The sequence below is a fragment of the Erithacus rubecula genome (genome assembly GCF_903797595.1).
Source record: "Erithacus rubecula genome assembly, chromosome: 1".
Taxonomy (NCBI): Eukaryota; Metazoa; Chordata; class Aves; order Passeriformes; family Muscicapidae; genus Erithacus; species Erithacus rubecula.
This window is the reverse complement of record NC_136658.1, coordinates 50,079,030-50,100,289: the sequence shown is the minus strand read 5'-3', so window position 1 is coordinate 50,100,289 and position 21,260 is coordinate 50,079,030. Positions and strand designations below refer to the sequence as shown.

Genomic DNA, 21,260 nt, shown 5'->3' with positions numbered 1-21,260 from the left:
CATCGTCTGGATCTTCCTAAAGAACCCAGTGGAAGCAAACACTTACTTTAAAACAAGTTTCCTAGCATTTTACTGCTTACTTCAAGCAGTCAGGTGAAAACCAGCATTGCATCATTTACATCAAATTGGTTTAAAATGCAGAAAATTAGGTGGATGGAGAGAGACTTCTCCATTATTGCCAGATAAGGAGTTTATGATTGTTTTCTGTTTACTGTCATGGAGATTACTGGAATGCAGTAAGATCTCATTTGAGATGAAATATCACAAATGAAGATGAGGATCCTAGTGCCACAGAATGATTAACAAAACAAGCTTTGTCAGGCAGTGTCTCTGTACAGCTGCAGCAGCTATGGCCCCACTGAACATCCTACAGCTGTGTGGCTACCTGAGGCACACCAGCATTTCAGGGGTAAGGCAATGTACCCCAGTGTAAGCCTTTCACAACCAGAACAGTTGTCTCAGTTTCAGGACCAGGTAACTTGCCACTTATTCAGTGTTTCCTAAATAGCTCTTGATAGTGGCAATTGACCCAAGCACTGAAAAGCACAGGAATCACACTGAATCATAATCAAGGTTGAAAGACACCTTTAAGATCATCTAATCCCATTACCATAAACCAGTGACACATCCAGACTCCTCTCAAAGACTTCAGAGGTGATGACTCAACCATTTCCCTGGGCAACTTATGCTAATGCCTGACCACTCTTTCAGTGATTTTATTTTATTTTTAATATATAATCTGAACCCCTCTTGGCACATCTTTAGGCCATTTCTTCTTGCTCTTTCACTTGAGACATGGTAGAAGAAACTCTTTCAGGTAGTTGTAGAGAGCAATGAAGTTCCCTCCAAGTCTGCTCCAGACTGAACAAGCCTAATTTTCTCAGCAGCTCCTTAAAGACCCTTCATAAGCCTTGTTTCCCCTTTCAGGACATGTTTCAGCACCTCAATGTCCTTTTTGATGTGACTGCCCAAAACTGAGTATAGGATTTGAGGTGGGGCCTCAGCAATGCAGAGCACAGATGGACAATCAGTGCTTGGCTACCTGGCCACATGCTGGCTCACATTCAGCTGTGCATCAGCCAGCACCCCCAAATTCCTTTTGCTGAGCAGCTCTCCAGCCACTTTTCCTTGAGCCCACGGTGCTGCTTGAGGGTGCTGTGAAGCAAGTGCAGGACTCAGCATTTGGCCTGGCTGAACCTCATGCCATTGTCCCCAGCCCACTGTTTGAATCTTTCCAGATCTCTCCTACCCTCCAGCAGATCAACACTCCCACCTGATTTGGTGTAATCTGTGAGCTGACTGAGGCTCTATTTGAGCTGCTTCTCCAAACCATCAACACAGGATGAACCCCAGCACTGATTGCTGGGGAACACCAGTGGTGACCAGAAGAAGGCAGTGACAGGTGGTGATGGTAGCAGATGAGAGAGATACATCAGGATGGCAGACTTGCTGAAAAGGAGAATATCACCAGGTCTCTTGGGAGAGGCTTGACTTCCACTGCAGTTAGGGATGTTCTGGACAATAGCTTTTCTGTCATTACTTTAATTTTCTGCATTACTTTAATTTCACACTTGAAACATGGTCAAAGCGCCTAAAATCTCAATAAGTAAAATCATAATCAGTTTTTGACATAAATATGATGTATTAATTGTCATCACAAAATAATACAGATTATTTTGTGCTGAAGGGATATACATGTACAGGTCTTCCTGAAGCACCACATCCAAAATGGCTGAATCATAAAAGAATTGATGTATTTATTACTTCTAATAGCTTTTCCAACTGCATGTACCAAGAAATTGGTGATAGCAAATAAAACATGATTTTTTCTTTCATCAGAGATCTTGAGAGAATCAGAAGTAAACCCTACCAATAGTATTCATAAATACAATAGAGAGTAATAGGTAATTTATATGAATATTCATATACTGAGCTCAGAAAATGGGCACCTTGTTATTCATCACTTTAAAACATGTTTATAGAATACAAATATATTGGTTTTTGAGGTTTTTTCCTAATGTTGATGAAAATTAATAGTACTTGGGGACCAAGTGTGCCTATTAAAGAGATGTGATACATTACCATGCTTGTACAGAAATGAGCACAGATGGCGGGTCTATTATTTCTCCAGCAAAAAATTCGTCATTTTTTTCCCCAGGATTCAAATCTGAGCAACACTTGCCTAAGTCAGACTACCTCGGTGGGGATCCTTAAAATATTTTTCCCATTACTTGTTCATTAGGAGTTAGAGAAACAGAAAGTGATTAATGCCATATTAAAACTTTAAAATGAATGAAGTCTATGAAACCAGGAGTCTGAGACATATATTCCCCCCACCCCCAAATAAAGGGAAACAAATTTTGCATGTAAGTATGAGTCTACAGGGATGAAGTTTTGTGTACCATGCTCAGATTCCCAATAGCCTGTTTAGCTTGACACATCATTTCATTTACATTAGAGTATTTGAAGATGTTAGATTTATAGACATTTGCTAATTAAATAAAATTATGTGGGAGTATGAAACAACAACTTATAAGTAATTTATAATTTTTGTAGGCAAGAGATACCATTTCAAATAGACAAAGAGTAGATTAAACAAAAATATGTTGACTTTCATAATCTTACTTTTATGGTAAGAATCAATGAAGTAATGCTTCATAAGGTGTTATCAATGCCTTATAATACACCTGAAGAAAGAAAAAAGTGTTCAATCTACCTTATGACTTGTCAGAGCATATAATTACAGCAGAGTCAAAGTTAAATGGGAGTATTTAATGTCAGTTGGTCAAAGCTGGATCACCTTGCAGTGAAATCAAATTTAATACGGGTTAGGATTTCCAATAACTAGAAAAATGCAAACATATATGTATTGATTTACTTCAATACATTGAGTGTACTCAGATTTGGGCATTCATTATATGCTGTCTCTGCCACTCCTTCCTCCTCACACTCTTCCCTGCTCCAGCATGGAGTCCATCCCATGGGAGGCAATTGTTCATGAACTGCTCTAACGTGGGTCCTTACAGGCTGTAGTTCTTCACAAACTGCTCCAGCATGGGTCTTTTCCACAGGGTGGAGTACGTCAGGAGCAGGCTGCTCCAGTGTGGGTCCTTCCAAGGCTCACCTGCCAGCAAACCTGCTCCAGCACAGTCTGCTCTCTCCATGGGTCTGCAGGGCTGTTCCTCTCATATTCTCAATTCTCTCGTCCACCTCCTCCTGTTGCTCAGAAGTTGTTTCTCCATTTTAAATTTGTTGTCACAGGAGCACTACCACCATCACTGATGGGCTTGGGCTTGGCCAGGAGAGGGTCTGTCTTGGAGCTGGCTGGCATTGGCTCTGCCAGACATAGGGAAAGCTTCTGGCATCTTGTCCCAGAGGCCACTCCTGCAGCCTCCCCTGGGCTTTGCTTTTGCCAAGCAAGCCAAATACATTTTGGGCAAAACATTCTTCCAAATTGAATTGCATTTAAATGAATTAAGTTTTTTGATTCAGCTCTTCATTTCCCATATGTGGTGGTTCCTGTATGTTCCTGTGAGAGAACTCACACTCAGAACCTGGAAGATCAATTTCAAGACCAAACTCTTGGAATGCAAATTAAAAACTCTCAAATGAGTAAAAACTTTACAAATCTTGAATTAGAACACATCACTTCAAAAGTATAAGGATTTTTTGAGAGAAATATCAACTCCTTTAAGAGTCAGGGTGGGAACGTGGTAAATATCTAGTAAATTTGATTAATACCAAGGTTGTTAATACCAGTACCTATTGACCCAAATATTTGTTCAATGCAAATAGGCTTAAAGATATAGTGTTATCAAGCACTTGTGTGCTACTTGTCACTGTCTCAATGCACATCACCTCTGCTTCAGCTTCTTACCCTTCACCACTCTCAATTGAAAAAAGGTGAAGAGGAGAACGTTGGCTCTGAGGAGGTTGGAGAGCATGTTTGAAACTCCTAGTATCAGGTCTTCTTACAAGACAGCATTACTTTCCAGCTACTATCTCTCATGTGAAAGGAGAGAGTCAGTCCTACAGCAAATACCAGCTGTGCAAGACTTCTGATTTCATCATAGAAATAGCTGGAAAAAAAATGATAGTCTTGAATGAGTCATAGCCAAAGAATTCCCAGGTGAGTTAAACTAATAAAATTGTAGTCTAGGGAAGTTCTGGCGTCTGCACTATTTATTTCTTCCTGCACAGTTAGAGAAATGAATATCATTGAATTAAAAAAAAAAAAAAAAAAAAAAAAAAAAGAGAAAGGGTATTCTTTTGCACAGTTACACAGTTCATAGGCAAATGTGCAATAGTTGGATTTGGAGCGTTTGAAAAAAAGGTGTTAATTGAAGAATTCTGAGTGACAGAAAGTGAGAACACAGATTTTGCATGCTGTGAAATGGAACAAGACCACTGCATAGAAGGGCTAGACATAACCTTCAAGTTTTTTTATGGTTTTATGGTGAGAAGAGAAATTTTGGTGTTCTATTAAGTTAGTATGTCGAGTTAAACCAGTTGTTTTTCTGGTCACTGCAGTACTGTTCAGCTGGAATTAATTCCTTATTTTTTTCTGTATTTTGTTTTATGCAAATGACTGCAAAAAATTTTTTTGAAGGTTTTTGTGTTTAATTTTAATTTTTCACACTTAGAATTACCAGAAGATTTGTTGACCCAGCCTAAATTGCTGCATTAAACAATGGCCCAAGACTAGCAGGCAGAATGCAGATTTTATACATACCCCTATGCAAAGTTTTTCCCCAGCACTTCAAGCTGGCAAACAGCTCCATTGCTCCAAAACAGCACAGAAAGCTGTCTGCTGTAAATCAAAATAAAACCTTTTCAAGAATATGAGCCACTCATTTATTCAGTGTGTATGCTTCCTCAGGAACATCCTAAATCTCATTTAGGGTGATATTTAAGTAAAGATCAAGGACAAAATATTGTGGTTATGTTGTTATGTGGCAACCTTGTTTTACTAAACTGCATTCATTGTTTAGCTTACTTTCAAGCTTCTCTGCAGAGTTAAGTGGGTCTGCATCTTTTTTCATAAAATGAATTCTGCAAAATTTGAATATGCTGTGTTGTCTGTGCTTATATGTGGATTTAACATGCAGGAATTAGACATTCCTTTACTTTGATAAAGTTATTTCCTCTCTTTTTCTTACAGCATAACAGCTGGTAAAATACTTTTGAGACAGAGACATATAGAGCTATCTTCTTATAGAGTACACTGAAAAAATATAGCATATAGAGAGTATTTGCATAATGTACAGTATCTGTGATGAGAAGGTAGATACTCAGTTTTTCTTGCATAACTTGAGTATTACATATAATATTGCAAGTTGAATGAAGAATTATTTCACAATAAGCTACAGAATCCTGCTTGGTGGTCAGTTTATTTACTGTCTTTTGAATTTTGATGTATTATAAACAATGTTCTACTTACTCAAGCAGTTCTTTTTTTGAATCAGCTTATATCTGTTCTTTACTTCTTTTTTTATATATCAAGTACATTTTGACCTACTCTTACTTATGTAACTTATGTAATGATAAATAATTATGCACAATTTGGCTGTTATATTTCAATAAATATTCTGTCTGCATGTGTACTCACAAAAACACTGGAAAACTTCAGGTTTATTTCTGAACATACAGCATGTATGGAATCTGGAGTTTGTTTTAAAAACCTGAAAACCTGTCTCACATTTAGGCAATAATCATGTTGTATTTAGCAAAATCAAAATGGAGCACAGTCTTTTTGCACACACACAAAAAGATATGCACAGGGCTGAATGTTTCATGCTACAAAATGTGGGTAACTTTTCTTATTAAAGTTTGCAGTAAACTTACAGTGCTAATAAATAACAGAACTTCGTAGAAGGTAATTATCCTTTGTTGCATTTCTTTTTTGTGAAACAATACGTGCGCAAAATTAATGCATCTCATTAAAGAGGTATGCTGGTGCCACAAGAGATAATACAAACTAGAAGATGACTCTCTTAGAGTAAGTTACTAAACCATTTTTATATGTGTTTCTGTATTAAACTAGCTATACGCACCGTGTGGTTGGCAGTGGAATCAAAGCTCAGTCTGAAAATCCAGAAGTAAAAGTGAAGGGAACAGATCCTGTAATAAGTCAAATTATTGACAAGCTGAAACATATTATTCAGGTAAGACACTTTTTCGTATGGATACAGTCTAGTTCTAACTGCCACTTTAATAATGAAAGTATTAATTTACTGCACCATAAAGGTTAATTCAAGTTTCTGCTAGGTGCACATCCACAGCAAAACACTAGTTGCTCTCTTTCTCACTTCAGTTATTAAAAATGATTTAGTTAAAAGGCTTGCATATGGTAGATAAGTGTAGGAAGTGAGGCTCTGGCAGCTGGGCCATCTGTACCTGCAAGTACCACAGCTCAGCACTGCAGTAAGCATGCAGAAGCACAAACTGTATGATTTAGGGATATTAAGTGGGTGCATATGTTTACATAACAATAAAATATAATTTTCCTCTTCCCTCTTTACTAATCTAGATTCTTTCTTAACTTACATTTCTGTGAGGTTTTTTTGTTTAGATGCCAGATAGAAAAACCGAGAAAGTTTGAATGAAAATCACTGCTAAACAAATTAGTGTTCATTACCTGATGCCCATACTGTGAGTTACTAAATTCAAGGCTTACATGGAAGTAAATTCCAATATGTGACTGTATAATCATAATATTGTAATAAGTTTACAGGATTTCAGGTATCTCTAGTTACATGCCACATTTATATACACAGATAGCCAGAACCAAAGGACAAAACCAATTCTGTTGAAGGCAACAGTTATTTTGCTGATTTGAAGGCTCAGACCAGAAAGGTTCTAAAGGCATTTCTTGTCAGTGACCCATTTAACCCAGTATCCTGTCCTCTGCACTAGATGCCACTTAGGGAGACCATGAAGCTTCTCACTTTTATTGCCTACAGTTCTCTTCTGTTACCCATTCCCCAAACAAGAGAATTAGAGATATTAAATGTCTTCTCCTTGCCTAGTGCATTTCGATCCACCTAAGGACTTGCTTTAATTCTGTTTTTACATCTTCTTGACAGCTTTTAAATACAGTTTCCCATATGGTTTCTGGAGTTGAAGTATTACTGATAGCTTCACAGTAAAACCTCTTGGTTCTTATATCTGTAATTGTGAGCAATAAGTCTTCTCTGACAACAAAACAGAGTGATGAAATAGAAAAAAGAAAAAAAAAACAGAAAAATTTATTTTCTATCAGTAGTGCTGTTTTCTGGGGGAAGTGGCATTAGTTTTGAAGTTCAAAGGCAATCATTATTCTTTCCTTCTTAAAAGAAATATCTTTTTTATCTCTCCAGCTTCAGTATCATGCTTTTGTCTCTCTTCTTTATTAAAATGGCATCTACAACGGTGAGAAAATCAATGCAATTTTCCCTACAAGAGATGCCATGATTTAATTAATAACTACAAAATACTATACAAAGATAAACTTTGCAAATATTACTTGGTAAGTTCCAAGGTCTTTCATCTATCAGGAATGTTTTCCTCCTTTTATATTAAAACTGCTCTATATAGTTTATTGTGTTGGTTTCCTCTAGAGACTTGAAGTTGTGTTGTTTTCTCCTTGAGCGAGTACCTAAAAGAGTGGAATAGAATATTTCCATTATAAAGTATTTCATTTTGAGAGCTTACTTGCCCTTGTCCCTAAAGACTTCAGTGGATCTTGGGGAAAAGGACATGTAATTTAGATACTGAAATGCTTACTAACCTCCAAGTATATTTTCTTTCTGTGGGATAGTTTCTTTCCTTGTAACTCTGAGTATGAAAATAGGGTCAAGGGATAAAGAGAGCATCAAAATCCTTAGAGACCTGACATATAACTGCTTTTCCCCTTGCAAAAAAAAATAAGGTGGGGGGGCTGAAGAAGCTGCAAAAAAGCTTTCTTCTTCACAATTTACTGCTTGGGAAAGGAAGATGAGTGTAGAGATTCAAATATGAAAGATCACCTTTTTATCCTATGTGATATGAAAAAAGATGAATCCCATATTAAGCTTACAATAGGAAGAAAATAAGGGGAGCTTAATGGATTGAGAGAAAGTATCATACTTAAGCCTAACATACTATACAAGCTGTATCACTGAACTTAAAATTCTAAATAGCTATTTAAAATTTAAATTTTAAATTATAAATTTAAGTAGTACAACCAATACATATTGGTCAAATTTTTCAAAACTAATAATTCCTGAAATTTAACAAACTGTATACTTTAATTCATCATTATGGTGAAAATAGCAAAAGGACAGATATTTTTGAGATCCCTTTCTGCTCATATCTAATGTTAACTTAGGAAAACATATCAAGACCATTCTGCTGTGCATACAGAAAAGGACAGATTTCTAAGCATCTCCTCTGTTTTTTCCTGATGGATATAAAAAGGCATAAAAATCCCAAGCAAAGAATTAGCTTTAAAATATGTCAATATACAATGCTTAATCTCTGTTTTCCAGGTTCTCTCCTGTTAAAAACTTTAAACCCCTGAAATCAATCCCTGGTTGCATAAGTGACAGTATCTCTTTTCACAGGCTGTGGTTTCTGCACAGTTCCGTTTTGTGAGTGGCTCACAGTAATCCTCCTTTTTCTGTAAATAGTGGATTCACCAAAAAATCAATATAACTTTTTGATTGTGTTGGACCCCAACAGCTGTAATCTGTGCCCTGGACTCCACAGGTTCATATTCACAACAGCAAAGTGCAATTAGAGGAACTGATATGAACTCTGCTGAACCAGTCAGTGCTGAATATGGCTTGAAAAAGTCACCCTCTGCTGCAAAACTCCTAAGTTGTACAGGCTGGTATTTTGGAGAGTTGTAAATTATGGACTCTATTAATTTATCTTCACGGCAGGCAAATTACAGGTTCAGTGCTTATCATTTTACATACTGCAATCTGCAACTATCACTCTAATAGGTAATCAAGATAGGAAAAGTCAGTGTCATATGGCATAAGTAGTAATGGGTATTAAAAACCATGATTAATTGCTCATTCTTGCAAGTACAAATACTGAGGTTATGAAGTAAGTGGGATATTTTGAAACTGTGTTTATAGGCACAATCTTGGTCTTTTCAATGTGTTTTTTATTTCAGAAGACAATCTTGAAAAGATATTGCTTTTGAAAGTAATAGACATTACTTGGAGCTTGTATTTACAGGCTAAATAAAGTCTTCCTCATTTTAGGAACTCTTGCCATAGTAGAAGATACTCCTATGTCTGACTGTTTAAATTAAGCAGACCAAATCTCCCTCTGGAGATCTCCAGAGGCACCTACCATTAGTGACTATACTGGAAATTTAAATGTATCTATCAGGATAAGTTATTTCTAATTTTAAGGTGCAGTAAAAGATATGTCTGAACTTATTTGGAGAAGATCCCATCTTGCACTGCTATACCACTAGAGTGCTAGCTGATGTGCATAAAATAATATTTACCTTCTCCACAAAGGGCTGCAAACTGTCTCTAGTGGAATTGATGCTTACATTCCTTAAAGGAGTTTATGCCAGTACTTCATATGACATTAAATGCTGGTGACAGTCTAATTTTTCCTTTACTACTTGTCATTACTATTGCATGGTGAGCACTCTGTTTCACCATGCTGCCATTTGCCCATTTACCTGAGCTTAGACTTTGTTTTGACTCTGATTTGGCAACTAAATTTTCCATCTGCATTTTTTGAAGCTTTTATCAATGTTCCACAGCACAGCCAAGTTAATATGTGTTTTTTAAGAGCTGTTCAAATATGGATTGGAAATGGGAGTGGAATATTTTACCTGAAACCTCACCTGCTCATACAAAGAACCGTGTTTTGAAATTATTTATGCACAGGGTGTGGCACTTGCAGTTGTGTCTACTTACTGCAGTGTTATGATATCCACCTAATAGTTAAAACTCCTCTGCCACTTAAACTAGTGCCAACAGCTGTATAAACATCACAAATTAGACATTGTGATGACTTTTTAAATGACTGAAATGCAATTCTTTCTCGTGGAATGAGGGAATTCTCGAGTACCACATTAGACAGATGCATGGTTTGACACACTCTTTGGTAACATGCTCTTAGAGATTCACTTCCTAAACTTTTCTTGCCCTTTCTCTTCTTAAATGCCTTCTGTTGATACAGTGTAACCTGCAGTTTGTACCTTTCAATAAGGGGTAAGTGGCAAGCAAAATTTCAGTGCACTTTTTGCAGCATTGAACATTCACTGGTATTAGACTTGCTTTCAACTGTGTTTGCTCCTAAATGGCTGATTTATTTTTTGTCCAGTAGGAAAGACTTCCTCATGAATTTGTTTTGAATTTCATATTACTAATGCATATCTAAATTTTAATTTTGCCTTAGATTTTTTTTTGTTACTCGTTTTTTTACATTTTTTTGTTTTATCCAAAGTTAGAACAAGCCTGCAGATAAAGAATAGCTCGTTATGTTGATTGTGTTGATTTTTTTTTCCCAGTGATTTGTTGACACTGCTTCTTTTTTTAAAAATTTATTTCTGGAAGTAATACAATATTGTCTTTTTTAAAGAAACTCTTGGACAAATTCTGGTTTTGGCAAAGCATCATAGTAGAGTACTAGTGATGTAGGGATATTGGGATATTCCTACTTGACAGAGAAGTCTATTTCATATTTGTTGTGTGAGGTGTTCCAGTCTTTTATCCCCTCTGTGGAGAGCTGCCTCTGACTGCTGGCTGATGCCAACAATATGTTAAGTACTTGATTATTACCACTGTGTGTAAAGTATTGGCAGACATCCTGTAAAAATATTAAGCAGTTAAAAATTAGGTAAGACATGATTTTCTGAGTTTCATACTCCTTCCTTTAAAATAGAATTCAATTTTTAGCCTCAAAAATACATGAAAGAATGCAGGATTGCTGATGATTTTGTAAGTCTTCAGAGTGGAAAGATTTTCTTCACAGTTCTGTGATGATAATGAAGGTATAAACCCTCTTTGCTGCTCACAAAGGTGGTCTTTCTGCATTTGTAAGTCAAACACTAAAAGTTAACGATCTGAGATAACTATATGTCTTGGAAAAATATGTGTAAACTCAAACCTACATATGGTTTACAGGTAGAAGGCAGGCAGAAAAAAAGTGATTTGGAGGATATGGAGTTTATCTGATGCATCTTCCACTGCTGGGATGCTTAGGAGGAAAATTGAGAAAAACAGTCACCAGCCACGTAGTCCTTCTGATCAGTAATTTAATCAAAACACTGGTAATAGTTTCCCTAGCTTACTTTGTTTTTTTGCTAACTAGATTACCAGAGTTATTAAGGGCTAATCAAAGTCCCATTCATTTAGAACAAATGACCATTTTTGTGAAGTATCTTTTTAAAATAGGATTTATGCTGAAATAAAAAGGGTATGCATTGCAAAGAGCTTTCTGAAACTGTTTATTGTTCAAATTTGTATAAAACTTTTAATAATGGGCTAATTTTAAAAAAAGAAAATCCTTGATTTTTTGGGGTTTTTTTCCTTGCATTTCTTATAAAGCCTTGTACAGTGCACAGTGAGGAAACATTTTTGTGGATGCAGCAGGAAGATATTGTCAATTCTTATCCATTTTGTGAAGAGAACAGTGGCAGAGAAAGTAAAACAGCCTTTTCTAGCTACTTAGGTGGATAGTGACACTAACATTATGGTGCAGATCCTATCTACAAAAGTCTATTTTGCACCTAAAGTGTTTCTTGATATAGCTGGTAAAAATTGCTTGTGTTAGGTTTTTTAGCAAAACAGGACCATTGTTCTACCTTCTCATTTTTAAGTACAGTATTAAGGGGAATTTTGAGATTTTGAAAGAGCCTGGGGTAGCTCCCCCTGCTTCTCATAGAGACCACCACACCCCGTACACTATTATAAAATGGATGAAAATGAAATCAATATTCTTATTTCATTAATAATAGAGGAATATTCTCAAGCTGACATGCTTGGAACAGCATGTTTGGTAAAAAGGGAAGAGAAATGTAGAATGGTATCAAATAGGGCTTTAAATGATTTAAGTTAAGCAGGATATCAACTCTCTTTTCAGAAGTGAAATCAAATAGTAGCTCTAAATTATGAAATCTGACACAAATCACAAAGCCTTCCCATAGTTTCCTTAAGAGCAGAGGCTCAGCAACTAGATAGAATAATATCACATTGGGATGGAAAGTATAAACAAAAATTTGAGAAGCCACTTACTATACCTGTTAGTACTAATTAATGACAGATGTCAGCATCTCAGTTACATTAAGAAAATACTTTGTATTCAAGCAAATACATGAAAGAGGAAAAAGAAGAGTGAGACAGTACTGGAGTTAACAGTAGGTACCATTAAGATGTGTCATTTACATGGTCTTGTAGTGGTCTCCTCAGTACCATAGAAATTCCTGTGGCTGATATATCAAGGGAATAAGCAGGATGGCTGTGCTGTGTCCATTTGTGCATTGGTGCTGGCTGAGCCCTGTGTCCCACCTTGGTTTGCTGTCTGTGGATTGTGTACAGGAGCAGGGAGTGTTCAAATATAGCAGCAGATCCGAAAATGTTGATGGGAATCTTGCCTTTTGTCAGTCTGAGTGTCACAGCTGGGGAGAATTCTACTGGGGCATTGAGAGTTGGGCTAGAAGACTTGCAAAGGTCCCTCCCAAGCTGAAATATTCTATGAATCTATTGACTCTATGACTATTGTGTGTACTCTTATGCTGTTAACACCAGATAATACCATGGGAAGAGCTGTCATAAATACTGTGGACATGAAAAGATGTTGTCGACAGTTATAAAAGACTAAGGAAACAAACTTCTTTATCATCAGCAATCATAAGAGCATTTCTTAGAATATGTGCAAAACTGTGACAGCTGAAACAAAACAGGTGCCACAACAACACATAACAACTGAAAAAAAAAATGCAGAAAAGCATTTCAGTGGTTAACTGTTAAGGGAAAAAGTTGCTGGTCACAGACTTTCTGGCCTGAAAAGTAATGCATCCTTTTTGAGCATGTTGAATGTTTCCTATTTGAGGCAGGCTATTTCCTTTTGGTCTCAGTCCTGAGAAATCCTCAGAGGCAGTGACCTGTGGAGAGCAATACAGAGCAAGTCATTTGCTGGAAGCATCATCATAATTTGTTCTCCTTGCCAGTTTGTAAAATAAGCAATGTGTTCTGTAGGCACAAGAAGAGTCAGTCTGGAAAGCAATCTGTTGCTCTGAAATCTTATAAACAGAAATCTCATATTATGTATGAGGGCTGTGTGTTGCCTGAAGAACTCATCTGCTCTCTGGAAGTTTTAGAAAATATGGAAAGCAGCAGCACAGTATGGAGCATTCAACTACTTTTGAACCCTTTGGGTCTGAAATCCTTATGGATAACACAAATCGTATTTGACACTTGCCACATAGTTTAAGATCACAAATTTTGCTCAGCACAACCCTGGTTTTGTCTTGAGAAAGTCAGTCAGCAAGCAGGTGAAGAATCAGTACCAAAGGTGAATTATTTAATTTGCATGAAGTCTCAGCAAAGCTGTTCACGACTATGGATTAAAAGAAAGTGTCAGAAACAAGTTCTGCTGTGGATTTTTTAAAGCAGTTTTTGTTTCAAGAGAGAATACAGAAAAATACAAGTATATCCTGGCAGAATATGGTTATGTGCTAGGTTTGTGGGTGGGTTTCTTAGCTTCTCTCCAGTACAGAAATATTATATTGCTCTGTATTTAGCTGACTGATGCATTTAAAAAACAAAAAACAAAGGAAGAAAGATAAATTCCTTCTAAAACAAGGGTATAATAAAAAATATGTTCACAGAAGAAAACTTCAGAAGATAGAAAAAATAATAACTTTGATAGTAACTTGATTGAATAGACATTTATCTATTTATAGACATAATAAGACTTAACATGTAGACATTTTTACAAGACAGGTTAGCTATTACTTTGGAAAAAATATTTTTCAAATTTTGTCTTTAAAAAGCAAACCAGTCTTAATATACTTTATTAAACAGATTATGCAGTCTAAATTCTTTAATGTGTTCTTTGAATGACTTTTCAAAATCTTACATCTTAAAAGTAATACTATTTTATTTGTTGGCTTAAAACCAGCATACTTACTAGCTTGTTAATGCTGTGTTTTGGCCTTGTTTAACACTTTCCTGTGCCTGATGAGCCTCATCTTAAGAGCAGGCAGAAGAAAGCTTTGAAGAAGATCTAAACATTTTGCTGCCAAATACCTGCCCTAGCTTGTTAGCAAGTAGGTCATACTTTGTAGAGAAAATGGAGACACCTCTTTCTCATTCCTGCTCTGGAACTGGTGATAATTGTAGCATGTGCTGTTCTGGCAGTGGGACATTGGTGGGACATCTCTGCTCCCTCTTTTCCCTTCACTTTTCTCTGTGAGTCATTCATCTTGATCTATGGATGGCCTCACTGCATTGATGTAATCAACTGTAGGATAAAAAAATCCCCAAGCAATGAACAATTACTCGGATCTCAGAACCCTAAACCAATGCTGTATCTGTAAATTCCTAAACAAAGTATAAAGAGTCCAATTTTTCATATATGATAATGTTTTGATTAGAAACTTCTCTTCTTGCAACTTCCTTATCACTTCAAATTGAGCAGAATCATTAAAAGTAATCACTATTCTCATCTAGTTTACTTGACATGTGATTACTGGGTAAGTCTTCTCATAGGTACACTGGCACATAGTCCAGGCTGTGCAAATGATGAAAAGAAATTTTGTGAGGACTAAAGGCTTTTGCTGATAGAAGTACTGTGAACTAATTTTAGATAAAAGTGTTTTCCTTTATTTCATGTCTGTTAATGGGATATATATTTGCAGTGAATACAGAACTGCCCTGTCCTTCTATAATTCTTTAAGTACTGTCTTACTAGGTCCAGTTTCCCCTTGTCAGCTTCTTATTTCTGCTTCCCGACCCTCCCCATTTCCTCTTCCTCTTTCAGGTAATCATATGATTTTAATCTCATCCTGTAAAATGTTTCCCTGTCATATTCAGCATTTCTTTTAACAGGTATCTGACCTTCTGTGTTTCCATTGGTGTGCAGGTCTGGGACAATGGCAACCCAGCTCAACAGCAAGGATGTTGTTTCCCAGTCAGTTAGAATTATAACAGAAAAACTTAGTTTTAGATATCTGAGTTGAAGTCTTGCTGCTAGCTACTAACTAGTCATGCAGCAAAGTCAAAGACAAGTATATTTTAGCCTCTGTGAAAACTTCTGTCTTGATTGTGATGAAAAAATAGAGAGGTTTTAAAGTCCAAATAATGAATGACTATGATAAAAACACAGTGATGAGATCGAAAGTGGCTGCAAAATTCCAATTCTGTTACCTCAAACTGTAATTTCCTTCTTAATGCAGCTGCCTTGCCCTTACTCTGCCTTGCAACAGAACTGTTTACTTGAGTCTATGCTAAATTTATCGAAGCACATAGATCTGGGCAAACAAAAAAATGCAACATAATATGTCAATAAATTCAACAACATTACTTTTTAGTGTGAATATGCAAACTTCTCAAGTAGAACTGTACCACAGTAAGGCTACTGTTAATAAAACTATCCATCATTATTTTTTTTATTTCTTCATCCCCTGCTTTAACACCCTTGTCATATACAGAAATGCAGCAATCTGCTTTCCAAGTAAGTCGCATGCAGATTTTGCACAATCAGGTAGTATCATAGCCATAGAGCATGGCATTCAATAGTTACATGGAAACACTTTGGGAAGTGGTTTTATTTATTGTAATAATTTGAATAATTTAAACTGTTTTTTTCCACTTTCTGTTTGACTTTTGTTCTGCTCTATCATTTAATTCATTAGAAGTCCTCCTCTAAACCTCTGTACCTCCATGCTACATTATGTACGTAGTACATATTTTATCAGAGCTGTCAGTTTTCCCCCATTCTTCTGTTTAAGAACTCTTTTGCAACCTATTTGAAGCCTTGTTTGAAGTGTCAGCCATCTGGTTCCTTTACAGTTCAGCTGTAATTAGTTCCTCCTGTAACAGCTCTCTTAATTTCTAGTGTCTACTGTTCATAATTATTCAGACTTTTTTTTTTCCTTGCCCTTTTTCTTCAGTTTTAGATTAATATTGTTCCTCTACTACTGTTTGTGGAGCCATGTGTGATTCTGAAAGCATGTTATGTAAATGCTGCTGTGGGGAAGGCTTGGTCTTCAATTTTCTTCCTAGCAGCTTAAATGTCTCCAGAGCTTTTTTGATTGGTTTTGTATAAATCTACATGTACACTTAATACTTCTTAGCAAAAAATCTTCACATATCATATCTACACAACTCACAGGGTTTGCCATAGCCAGGGAAGGTACTGTGACTTCTTTAGTTACTTCATGTAATAAGAGTGCATTTGTTACAGAATGCTGGCATTCTGTGCAGACCCTTCAAGAAACCACTTTTTTGATTTTTCCTTCAGTCCTTTTAAGGAAGTTTTGTGTGAGGAATGTGCTAAGATCAGTGTGTAAAGTTAGGATTTAGCTGGTGAAGTGTAGATATATCCATTTAGATACTTTGCAGGACATGCCATTATTATCAAGGGACAGACTTGCCTCCTTTTGCAATCCCAGACCACTGGGTTGGTCAAATTTAAGTGTATTTTTCTGCTGGATAACGATAGTTAAATTCTGAAAGTTTTGCAAACAGACACTTGCATTTTTGGTAAAAAAACTCATAAAATAGTCAACTTGATACATCTTGGGGGCTTATATGTGAAGAGGTCAACTCATGAAACATCAGTTTTAAGAAAATTGTTTTCATGCACATCAGTAAAAAGATGTGTATCATCCTATCTAGGAGGAAATCTCTTCAGTTAGAAACTTTTGCATGACAGAAGTTTTATCGAGATAATGAAAACATAACAAGTAATAAAATAGACAGTTTGGGGAATTTTGAGGAAGCATTTATTTAGAAGTTCTAAGATAAAAAAGAGTTGGTTTTAAATGAAACTTCTAACTGAAAAAGTTGTTTTAATGTCCTATACTTTTCATCCTCCTGTTTCCTGTTTAATTCAATTTCTAATTTTTCCTAAAACTGTTTTACAATGTGAAGGAGAAAAACCTCTAAAAAATGATTTAACAGAAAAAAAAAATAGGAGAAAATGTTACTAATTAAAATACAGGAACAAATAAGAAACTATGGATATTTAAATTCTATTTCTTTATTTTATATTTATGTAATAGTTTCTATTAAAAAAATCTTCCTCTCAGAGATTCTTTTGGTTTTTTTATTCCATATTCAGTTTTAAAAGACTTAATTGAAAATATTTAATTTTTAAAAATTGCATAATATGGAGAACTATACTTTAATTTGATTATTTCAAGGCAATTTTGCTAAAGACATTTTTGTATTATAGATCAACGAGGAATTTCATCTGTGCACCCTGAGATTGTGCTCTTTTCCTCTATATACATCTATATTTTACAGGAATGGGTGGCTCAGATGAAGACTTAATTTTATAAAATTCTTTTATTTTTGATGCTGCTCGACTTCTTTCTTTCTTCCCCTTCTTCTCACTCTCTCTCTTTTGTTTGCCAATACATTTAAAATAGTAACAAGTTTCAAGCACTGCAATGATTATTTTTGAGTCTTGCCTTTATTGCTTTCTGAGTTATATGGCAGTTTCATTATTCAGGCAGTGAAATACACAAGTTTGTTCAGGATAGGAAGACAGTATATTGGCATTGTTTGCATTTTTGAGAAAAATACAGAGTAACATGAATATCTCCCACTGCTTTGGTATTGTTGTAGCTTGGGCTCAAACTTTGAGTAATTTAAACCTTAAATCCTCTAAATTGATTGCTTTCTCTGCAGGACAGGGAAAAAGACACCTCTAGAGACACTTCAGGCTTGAGATGGTGTGAATCATACTCAGGGATGTCTCATTTTTTTCTATTTTGGCATTCTAGAATAACTACAGTCCAAATTGAGGTACCTTTGTTAGATGTATTTTGGCCAAGGATACAGAATTGGCTTCATTTTGGGCAATGCTGAATTCTGTTTGCATTTTTTCACGTGGACCTAAAGCAGCTGACTTTCAAGAACAGATTGACTGTTTTTCTGCACTACAAAAAATCTGTATGTTTCTAAAAGTTATTAGAAACTCCCCAGACATGTAAACTTCATTAAAACCCCCTGATAAGCTAATTTCTTGGGAGTAATTTTAATGACCACAATTAAGTCAGGATATATTTTCATGACACAAAATTTTAGCAGAAATGCCAATCTTCAGGATGCTTGTCTGACAAACATCTCAGTGCTCTTTGCCTTATTCTTTTTTTCAGTTTTCTATATCTGGTTTGGGGTGATTTAGAGGATTGCTTTTACCTATCTCTGATCTGTTTGCAGTATAAAATTAGGGATATGTGAACAACTCTGCTAAGTTAATGATTTTGAGTACAAGATGTATCTGAATTTTAGAAACTCAAGTGTAGTATCAAAAAAACCCCAGGAAAAATAATATAACAAAGTGAGGATCCACATCAAAATTGATAAGCAAAAATATAAAGTGCTAGTGAAAATAAGAAACTCCATGGAAAGGTGTTAGAAAGTGCAGGGATTACATTGAATTTCCAGAAGCCATGCTGATTTAAACTCATGGGCAAGAGTAAAATAAACAGTAACAAAATAAATAGCGACAAGCAAAGTAAAAAGTCTCTTTGAGAGAGCTGAGCTTCCGTTCATCTATTTAACTAACAAAGATTGCATAATTACTATGGAATCTAAAGGGTGGTGGATGGGAATGAGGTTTTGGAAATGTAGACAATCTAGTTCAAGTAAAAAAAATTTAAGTCTTGGTTCATGCTTCTTTATACCAAAAGATGGACCACACAACCATGAATCAATTCAGGAGAAAATGAGGAGGGAAGGAGAAAGCAGACAATGCACTAAGAGATGTGTGTTTACAGAGACCCTGTGTCAGAGCAATAGAATATCTTGTCAGCAGTATAATATCTGTCAATATACCATTCAAATATCATGTTGTAGAATCTTTGCTTGAAGGAGTATCATAGAAAAGTTTCTGTGTTTCAGTAAGATGGTTGCTAACATATTATATTAATTAAGTTTGACCTAGTTGGAAGAATAAGGATTATAGAGTTTGTACATAAGAAATTAAGTTAAAAAAAAAAACAGGAAGAGCAAAATGTCACCATCTATGTTTAAAAAGCAGTTATAAGACTGCAGAAAGATTACTAGAATAGTTCCTCAGAGGTTGGCATTGCAGCCAGTACTAAATTATCTTGACTTTAAAAAGTGGTGTTTTACAAATTTGGAAATGACAAGATTTGGCAATCTGAAGAAAAATCAGATAATATAAAAATGATGAGGGCCGCAACAACAGAAATAGAATGAAATACAAAAATGTGAAATTAATGCTTTTGCTGGACAGGCTTCCTGTCACAATCAAGAAATTTTGTGAGGTTGAAACACATCAGCTGGAAGCAAGTGAGGATACCCAAGTCTGGTAACTGATCAAAAGATGAATTTGAGCCACCTACATTTCCCTTAATTTGGAGTCATAGAAGGCTTTTTATTTTTTTCACAGCTCTGGGTCCAGAAACAGATTCTTATCACAGATTAATCTTCCTCCCAAATATTTTATATATAGTATTTAAAAATGGTGACATATGCATTCAGGGAAGGGTGGAATGTACCCGGGTTTTATTGTTTTGTTATTTAAAACCTATTTCAAGTTTATATATTCTTCTTGGGTTACAAACTAAATAAAAATGAAATCTGCCATTTTTTTTCTGCAAATTCTATATGCTAGTTGTGTAGATTTTTATTCTGAAACCTTATTCCATAAAAGCTTGAATAATAGTATTAATACAGCAGTATATTTCAGTGTGATTGGTGAACCTTTGGATAAATAAATAAACTGTTCATTTCATTAATCTGTTTGCACTATAGTATTATATTCAATATTTCAGAATTTCTTTTGAGACTGTAATTTTAATGGTTCATATTATGACATGGAAAAGATAATAGTTAGAATTTATATTTTCAGTTCTTTCTGCTTCACTTGATTACCTAAATATTTCCAAGCCATCTATAAATATTGAACTGTTTTGTTCTAAAGTTGAATATGATCGCCTGATTCTTGAACATAAGAGATTAAAAACATCTTACCTGCTTTTTCAGTGTTAGCAGTGTAAAAAAAATGTTGGGTATTTTTTAGAAAATGAGGATTGTGTTGTTCTGATAAGCTTTTAATGAAACCAAGTAGATAATGGCTGGGACTTAGGGAAAAAGCAACACTACTTTAAAAATTACTGTAGTAGTGTCTTCCACTTTCTACTGAATGCCTCTGAGATGCACTAATCATCAGTGCAGCAGTTGATGAAGTGATTTTATTTCAGAGTTTACTGCCTTGACAGGATCAATAATCCTACTATTAGTAAGCTCAGCAGAACTAAAAGGCTCTGAGTATTCCCAAACTCCACACACTTCAGTAAAATATATTAAAATTTTTATTAACATTGAATATCTGCTGACTTTTTAATAGCTGTAGATTCATTTTAACTATTTTCTGCTCTATTGATATTTTTACATCTGATTTCACAATTACATAATTTAAAAAGGTAGAAGTGAAACATCAGGAACTTCTCTCTACATTGAACTTTCCATAGGAAATAATTGCAATCAAAAAATATTTCATGGAAGTGTTTTGAGAACATTTCCTTGCTTTTGCTATCCTGATGGACATGAACATTTTAATCTATAGAAGTGGTGAAATTTGACCCATGCGTTTTGTAAAACTCTTAAAGGGACATGAATCTTTGAAAACCAAAAATATGTATTTTTTTAAATTGTAGAAATAAAGTTACTCTCTTAGGAAAAAAACCCCAAACTCTTGAAGTCTTAAGATACTCTCCAACACTTAATTGTTTGGTTAATCAGTTTTGCAATAAGAAAAAATAGAAACGAGCTCTGAAAAGATGTTTAAGTATTTATCACTTATGTCTTTTTTATTCATATCAGACTTGATCAAAGGTCTTTCTCTCCCCTATTTTAGAAAGTTTAATAATAATGAAATGGGTTGACTATATCTATATATATGGGTTGACAGTATCTACTTCTATTGCTGGCATATGACATATGAGATTCAGGTATTGTTTTATTTTTCTATGTATTATGATTATGTAAATCTGGATTCTTTTTTTAAAGAAAAAGCTTGTATAAAGCTACTAACAAAATTACTTTCAGAGAAAAATATTT

The 21,260-nt window shown here is 35.2% G+C and overlaps 1 protein-coding gene across 1 annotated transcript in view; it reads left to right on the top strand.

Moving 5' to 3' along the window:
- Positions 1-21,260, top strand: part of GPC5 (glypican 5) — a 569,474-nt gene that overhangs the window by 177,721 nt on the left and 370,493 nt on the right. Inside the window, exon 6 of the mRNA XM_079303054.1 lies at positions 6,044-6,164. Coding sequence (XP_079159180.1) covers positions 6,044-6,164 — 121 coding nt within the window. The remainder of the gene's footprint in view (positions 1-6,043; positions 6,165-21,260) is intronic.